Source organism: Anarrhichthys ocellatus, unplaced genomic scaffold (genome assembly GCF_004355925.1).
Source record: "Anarrhichthys ocellatus isolate YVR2014 unplaced genomic scaffold, GSC_Weel_1.0 scaffold2113, whole genome shotgun sequence".
NCBI classification, from domain to species: Eukaryota; Metazoa; Chordata; class Actinopteri; order Perciformes; family Anarhichadidae; genus Anarrhichthys; species Anarrhichthys ocellatus.
Window position 1 is genome coordinate 1 of NW_022282087.1, and position 8,620 is coordinate 8,620.

The following is an 8,620-nucleotide window of genomic DNA, read 5'->3' on the forward strand; positions in this document are numbered from 1 at the left end:
TTTATTTTTAGGGGTATTGCAGTTTCTTGCATGTCACAGAGATACAAAGCTCAGTCAAAGCAGGCCAACAGTAACAGTAAGGATAGAATACATTTGAGGTCATAAATTTGATGACTTTTTGACTTGTGAATAACAAGTCTCTTCTTTTTTTTTCTTTAAAAAGGGTGATTATCCAAGAGGAACAAAATAACACAAGTTAAAAATAATATCCCCATTCAAATGTCAAAAAATAACTAAATTCATGGGCTTCCTTATCCAGTGCTGATGAGGTGGCTTTATCAAACTTTGAGGGTCGAAAAGGATAGAGGGTGTCGTATGCTGTACAGATTGTAAAGCCCCCTGAGGCAAATTTGTGTTATTGGGGGCGGTATATATAATATATATATAATAAGGCCTTTTTATACACAACTAAAAACAGGTTTCATCCCAGCATGCTCATGTACACAGTCACATTTAGGCACTGAATACATGGTGGTGTTTTAACTGAGTTGACCGAGGTTTGGTACAGAGGTACTGAAATGTCACTGAGGTTAAGTATGAGCTGTGAAGTCAGATGCTGAGCAGTCAAGGGCGTAATGACAACTTGGCAACTTTATCGTTTTGCAAGTGTAAGAAAAAGGTTGTTCACAGTGTTCTGCTCACAACAACGTTAATTATTCACAACACCATGATCCCAGAGAGTTTTAAGTAAATTGTGAGAAGAAAACAGAAAGCAAGCACTTCCTTCTCTTCCTGCTCCAATTGCAGTTCTTACCAGTCTGAAGTAACTGAACAATTGTAAGTGCAACATCTCCTTGATTACCTCGTGAGATGACTCGTCAAACACAGGGGACGGCGCTGCCCCGGCCAGCTCTCCGCCATTCCTGACATATACCAACCAACCTGTACAAGTTCAGTATGATCACCAGGAAGTTCTTAACAGTGAAGAACACCAGCATTTGGTGGAAGACGTTGAAGTAGGTCATGACGGTCAACCTGACCACCAGGAAAGGCCCGTCTTGGATAAACGAGGCCTCCACGATGCTCCAGATGTCCGTGCTGTACTTAGACAAGAGGGACACCTCGCTGGCCTCCTGCTCACCCTCACTGTCTGGATTGGATTTCACCACTTTTAAAAAATGGGGAGACAAACAAAAAACAGGACCTCAGACCTCAGACCTGTTGTATCGATTTCATTGTTTAGTTGGTTTAACTTGATTTAACCTGCTACTAAATGAACCTCACTATTCTCAACTGCTGTTGCCAAAGTCAAAAATTTACTTTTAATTAATTAACAGAAGTATAGCCATCAGGGGTGGGACTGGAGTAACAAATTACATTTACTCTTGACAATGTCGTTTTTTTAATACTTCTACTTTTTTGTTTATTTGTTATTTCAAGTATTGTAGCCTGCTTAGTTCTATCAAGTTGCATCCATTATAGAGTACAAAAGCCCCATAAAAAAGTGATAAGAGCTCAACAGATTTCACTCTCTGGAAATGATACATGTTGTAGTTTGAGCTCACTGGCCGAGTGGGGATGCGAATTGGTTAGCGGTTAGTGAATAGTACAAAACATTAACAACAATTTAATCAAACGCGAGTGAGTGCGCTAAGTGACCAAAATCAAACACGCCCACAATGTCGAGTGACCAGGTGCATGCTGCGTGTGGTTGTGGAGACAAAGGAACTATCACAGAAGCGGTTTTGAGTACTTTGCCATGTGTTAATGTCTGTGGATAGATTTTGTCAAGAGATAGAGTCACAACCGATGCATACTCTAAACTTCGAAGATGGGTGTGGTCCGAGCAAGCATTCAGGACGTAGGGGGTAGGAAGGATAATATTTTTACACAATACTTTTACTTTTCCTTCAGTAGATTTCATTAAAGTAACTTTAGTACAATATGTTAGTACTCCTTACATCCCTGATGAACATATTGCATCCGTCCGTCAACACTTTGTGTTTACACGGCATGCAAACATACTGGACATGACTGCATTAACTAACAAAAAGACACACATTACATTACATTACATTACAGTCATTTAGCAGACGCTTTTATCCAAAGCAACTTACAATAAGTGTATTCAACATCGGTTTTCGAGAGAACAACTAGTCACCAGAAGTAATAAGTGCATGTCCTTTCCTCAAACAAGCATCTAAGAGCATAAACCAGAGCCAACGTACAGTGCAGAAACAAACGAATGCAATAAGTGCCACAAACTAATATGAAAACGATAAGTGCAATAAGCTAGTATGAATACAATAGATGCTAAGGAAGTGCTAAGCGGAAGGCTCAGGGTAGGCCTTCTTGAAGAGGTGAGTTTTCAGCCTGCGCCGAAAGATGGCCAGCGACTCTGCCGTCCTGACGTCAGTGGGGAGTTCATTCCACCACTGAGGGGCCAGGACAGAAAACAGCCGCGACCGGGTCCATCGGCCGCAGGGACCTCTGAGCGACGGGGCAACCAGTCGCCCCGAGGTAGCAGAGCGAAGTGGTCGGGCGGGGGTGTAGGGCTTGACCATGGCCTGGAGATAGGAAGGAGCTGTTCCTTTCACTGCCCTGTAGGCTAGCACCAGAGTCTTAAACTGGATGCGAGCTCTTACAGGTAGCCAGTGTAGAGAACGGAGAAGGCAAGTTGTGTGGGAGAACTTGGGGTGATTGAACACCAGGCGAGCTGCAGCATTCTGTACAAGCTCCAGAGGTCTGATGGCCGACGCCGGGGCTCCGGCAAGTAGTGAGTTGCAGTAGTCCAGGCGGGAGATGACAAGAGCCTGGATTAGCACCTGTGCCGTCTCATCAGTGAGGAAGGGGCGAATCCTCCTGATGTTGTAGAGCAGGAATCTGCAGGAGCGTGTAACCGATGCCATGTTTGCTGAGAACGACAGTTGGTCGTCCAGGGTCACACCCAGGTTTCTCGCAGTCCGAGTTGGCGTCACCACGGTATCATCAATGGTGATGGACAGGTCTCGGTGCGGGCAACCCTTCCCCGGGAGGAACAGTAGCTCGGTTTTGTCCAGGTTGAGCTTGAGGTGGTGTGTCGTCATCCACTTCGAGATGTCAGCCAAGCACGCAGCGATGCGTGCCTCCACTTGAGTGTCCCCGGGGGGGAAATGACAAGACCAGCTGGGTGTCATCAGCATAACAATGGTAAGAGAAGTCATGCGAGTGAATAACAGAACCCAGAGATGTTGTGTAGAGCGAGAAGAGAAGGGGGCTCAGGACTGAGCCTTGCGGAACCCCCGTAGTCAGCATGCGTGGTTCCGACATGGCCCCCCTCCATGTTACCTGGTAGGATCGACCTGTCAGGTAGGATGCAAACAGGGAGAGTGCAGAGCCTGAGACGCCCATCCCCTCGAGGGTGGATAGGAGGATCTGGTGGTTAACAGTGTCAAACGCCGCAGACAGGTCCAGGAGAATCAGGACAGAGGAGAGAGAGTTAGCTCTCGCTGCGTGAAGTGACTCCGTCACCGCAAGGAGGGCTGTCTCAGTCGAGTGACCCACTTTGAACCCGGAATGGTGGGGGTCCAAGAGGTTGTTTTGGTGGAGATAGGAGGATAGTTGAGTAAAGACAGCACGTTCAAGTGTTTTGGAAAGAAAGGGTAGAAGAGAAACCGGTCTGAAGTTCTTGACATCAGAGGGGTCAAGTGATGGTTTTTTCAGAAGGGGGTGACTCTAGCAGTCTTGAAAGCCGTGGGAAAGCATCCTGAAACAAGAGATGTGTTGAGGAGGTGAGTGAGGAAAGGAAGGAGTTCAGTCGCAATAGACCGAAGAAGAGGGGATGGGATCGGGTCAAGGGAGCACGTGGTGGGGCGGTTAGATGTAACAAGGTTGAGGACCTCGTTAGGGGAGAGGGGAGCAAGATAGGGTAAGATGGGGCATGGAGAGGGGAGGGAGAGCTGTGGGGGAAGAGCTGGAAATGGTAGAGAGTGAGAGGGTGGACAGGGAGAGGGTGGAAAGGGGGGCTGAGAGAAGGAGGATCTGATATCGTTTACCTTCTTGTCAAAGAAGTTGGCGAAATCGTCAGGGAGAAGGGAGGAAGTAGGAGGAGGGGGAGGGGGTTGGAGGAGTGAAGAGAAAGTTTCAAAGAGTTTTTTAGGATTGGAAGCAGAGGTTAGGATTTTGGAGCGAAAGAAAGCAGCTTTAGCAGTAGAAAGAGCAGTGGAAAAAGTGGAAAGAAGAGCTTGGAAGTTAAGAAGGTCCCCCGGGAGTTTGCCTTTTCTCCATTTAGCCTCTCTTAGGCTCCGTCTGTCAGTACGCACTGAGTCCGACAGCCATGGGGCAGGTGGGGTTGGCCGTGCAGGCCTGGAGGTAAAGGGACAGAGGTTGTCCAAAGAAGAGGAAAGGGTGGAGAGGAGAAGATCAGTAACAATATCAGGGGATAGGAGAGAGAAGGATTCAGGGTCAGGGAGAGCAGAGGTAACAGAAGAGGAAAGATCAGCCGGGGAGAGGGAGCGGAGATGACTACGGGTAGAAACCATGTGGGTAGGTGGTGGAAGTACGGGGGGAGAGGAGAGGGAGACGGAGTAAGACATGAAAAAGTGGTCAGAGAGCTGGAGGGGAGTGACGGAGAGGTTAGCAGTAGAACAGTGTCTAGTGAAAATAAGATCCAGCTGGTTGCCGGCATTGTGGGTAGGAGGAGAAGAGGAGTGGAAAAGGTCAAAGGAGGAGAGGAAGGAAAGAAGCGGTTCTAATTTATCAGTCTGGATGTTAAAGTCTCCGAGCAGGATGAGTGCGGAGCCATCATCATGGAAGTGCGAGACTAATGTGTCGAGATCTTCCAAGAACTCACCAAGAGGCCCCCATGTGAGCGGACACAAACACAAACTGAACACACAGAAATAAAAGCAGCTTCCTTTGAGAACACAACAGAAAACTTTGCAGTCAAGCTCTGAGTGCTCTAAATGCATTATGACGGTAAAGCTATACATTAAAGTATCTCTATGAAGAACCTCAACATCCATTTGTAAGATATTTAATGTTTGGGTTATGAATAATTGAGATCATTACTGGGGTTGTCCTTTCCAAGAACAAAGTAACGCGGTTTCTAATCACGTTATAATGTTCTTTCTATCTGTCTTTAATGAAACACCATCCTTTGTTCCCTCAGATTTGAGAAGACGGGTTTACATCCTTTTATCTGTTCAGAGTAGTAAGTTGCCGAAAGACATCTGCTAGTACAAAAAATTCAATCAAACACCAGCGGCGCCCTCAGTGACCAAAATCAAACACGCCCACAATGTCGAGTGACCAGGTGCATGCTGCATGATCGAGCAAATATGCTAAATGGGTTTTTTTTGTCATCATGGCAGAACGTGGTTGTGGAGACAACGTAGCAGAACTATCACAGAAGCGGTTTTGAGTACTTTGCCATGTGTTTATGTCTGTGGACAGATTTTGTCACGAGCGAGAGTCACAACCGTGCAAGATGCATTCTCTAAACTTTACAGGTGTTTAGTTGAGATCAAAATGAATAACGAGTTTGAAGATGGTTGTGGTCCGAGCAAGCATGCAGGACGTAGGAGGTAGGAAGGGATGGCCCCCCTTCCGCACTTCACGCCCCTGGCACAATTTAGCATCACGGTTGTTTTGATGGTCTTTAGTTTATTTTACTGTTAATTCTAGAATTCTAGAAGAAAAGTCAGTTTATTTAATTTATGTAGCTTGATAATGCTTGTTGCTCCTGTCGTAGTGTTTTTTTACATTGAACATTTTCCTCTTTTCTGGTTCATTTCAATCCCTTTGAATACATATTTACACAATATACCTTTCCTTCAGTAAATTTCATTAAAGTAACTTTAGTACAATATTCTAATACTCCTTCCATCCCTGATGAACATGTTGCATCTGTCTGTCAACACTTTGTGTTTACACGGCATGCAAACATACTGGACATGACTGCACTAACTAACAAAAAGACACACCCATGTGAGTGGACACAAACACAAACTGAAGGAAAAGCAGCTTCCTTTGTGAACACAGCAGACAACTTTGCATTCAAGCTCTGAGTGCTCGAAATGCATTATGACGGTAAAGCTATACATGAAAGTATCACTAAAAAGAACCTCAACATCCATTTGTAAATTGTTTAATGTTGGGTTATGAATAATTGAGATCATTACTGAGGTTGTCCTTTCCTATAACAAAGTAACGCTATAATGTTCTTTCTCAGAAGAGAGGTGGTGGGATTGCAATGTATGTGAACGAGAGGTGGTGCAATCCCGGCCATGTGTGTGTGAAGCAACGTTTCTGGATGGTGTCCACTGCTGTCTCTGCGTCAGCTGATGGAGGAACGTACACGGCGACAACAATGGCGGATGAGAACTCCCTCGGCAAATAATTAGGATTTATCCCCACGGCTAAAAGTTCAATGTCCGGGCTCCACTCCACTGTGTCTAAACTGCAGATTCAACACCCTGGTGCATTTTTGGCAATTACTGGAGACTTTAACCACACCACACTGGATAAAGCACTGCCAATTTTTCACCAGTATGTTAACTGCCCCACACGCAACAATAAAACTCTGGACCTACTGTATGCTAATGCCATGGTAGATCTGATCACAACTTGGTCCTGTTAACACCAAAGTATTTTCCTCTGGTGCAGAGGCAGCCTGTAAAAGGTGGACACAGGAAGCTAATGACGCCCTGCAGGACTGCTTTGAGTTGACAGACTGGGATCTGCTGTGTGGACCACATGGGGAGGACATTAACAGCATGACAGACTGTCACAGAATACATTAAATTCTGTGAACACACCACCATACCATCCCGGACTGTACACTGCTCGGGTCGGGTGTATAAGGGACGGATGAGAGGAGGAGTACAGGGCAGTAGTGGATGACTTTGTGGAGTGGGCTGGTAGAAATCACCTGCTTCTGAACATGGCCAAGACCAGAGAGATGGTGGTCGACTTCAGGACGAAGACGACGGCTCCACAACTGCTGAGAGTTCTGGGAGAGGATGTGGACATGGTGGAGGAGTACAAGTTCCTGGGTGTCTCCATCGACAACAGACTGAACTGAAAGACCAACATCAACGCTGTGTACAAGAAGGGGATGAGTCGACTCTTTTTCTTGAGGAAACTTCGATCCTTCAACTTGTGCAGCAAGATGTTGGAGATGTTCTATCGGTCTGTTGTGGCCAGTGCACTGTACTTCTCCGTAGTCTGCTGGGGGAACAGCATTGGAGCCGGAAACACCAACAGACTTAACAAACTGGTTAAGAAGGCCGGCTCCATCATTGGCTGGAAACTGGACATTCTGGAAAAGGTGGTGGAGAGGAGGACACTGAAGCAATTATTATACATATTTGATAACCCGGACCACCCTCTCCACCACCTACTGCAGGGACAGCGGAGCACTTTCTCCAACAGACTCATCCAGCTCCGCTGTCACAAGGACAGATACAGGAGAACTTTCCTGCCCACTGCAATACGACTCCACAATAAATCACCTCTGGCCAAATCATTCACACAACTATAACACCGTTACACTGTTGTTTGTTTGTTTGGTTAAATCTTTGCACTATTGTTTAGTTAGTTAATTTTAATATTATTCGATTTCATTGTATATATTGTGCATTTTTATATTTAATATTTGTTATTTTTATTGTATATATTGTGCATTTTTATATGTGCATTTTTTATATTTTATATTTTTTACTCTGTTATTTGTATTGCTTTACCTGTACCATAAATGCTGCTGTAGCAAAAATAAACAAAGTAACTATCTATCTATCTTTCTGTCTTTCATGAAACGTAATCATTTGTTCCCTCAGATTTGAGAAGGCGGGTTTACATCCTTTTCTCTGCTCAGCGTAGTAAGTTGCCGAAAGACATCTGCTAGTTGGGCCGTGCCTGATAATGGCTGATTCCTCTTATCTTAAGTTCAGATCTGGAGACTTTGTCGGTCCAAAGCTGTTTATGTAATAGATGTGTGAGACTGGATTTCCTCCTAAAGACTGTCAATATTTATACAAACTCCTTAAATACACCCTTCCTGTTAGTGATTTAATAACTGCTTAATAAGCAGCAAAGTTATTTGTTTAAGACACAAACACACACTGACCAGACACATGTAGGGGGAACTGCAGCATGCTCCAAGTCCATACAGCTAAGACGATGTAGACCAGCTGATGATTGTCCTCTCTGGAAAAGACACATAGAAAACACAGTCAAAGTCAGTCCCTATAGTTTCAATACATGTCAATGGGAAGCTGCTTTTACTAGTTAATGCATTGATGTAATGTCATAATTTGGCGACACAGATTATGTAATCTTGCCTTAAAAGTGCTTAAATTCCCGACCTCTGTGTCTATTGTTTGTACATGTGTGTGAACATAGTTATATGCAATGCATGATTAGCCACCCACTTGACATCTGACAGCGTCTCACTGCTAAATTCGAGGATGTCTGCTGCAGTGCCAACAAAAATTAGGAGAAGCTGCGAGAGCTCCTCACGCGTGACTCCACCTCCCAGCGGGAGGAGCCACTTCCCCACGATGAGGAGGAGGAGCAGGATCTGATGAAGAGCCAGGGTCCATTCTTTGGAACAGACAGTTGATAACACCTGGTTAAAATTATTGAAAAGGAAAAGAGATTGAGAGTTATTTCTCTGTCAGAAACTTAATGGTTTGCATCC

The 8,620-nt window shown here is 45.0% G+C and overlaps 1 protein-coding gene across 1 annotated transcript; it reads right to left on the minus strand.

Annotated features, from left to right (window-relative positions):
• Window positions 1–818: 818 nt before the first annotated feature.
• LOC116378148 (transmembrane protein 26-like) lies at window positions 819–8,557 on the minus strand (the record flags this gene model as incomplete). Its single annotated transcript, XM_031839961.1, has 3 exons — window positions 819–1,108; window positions 8,048–8,127; window positions 8,352–8,557. Coding segments are annotated over 3 exons (576 nt in total), but the record flags the coding sequence as incomplete, so codon positions are not given.
• Between the last annotated feature and the right edge of the window lie 63 nt (window positions 8,558–8,620).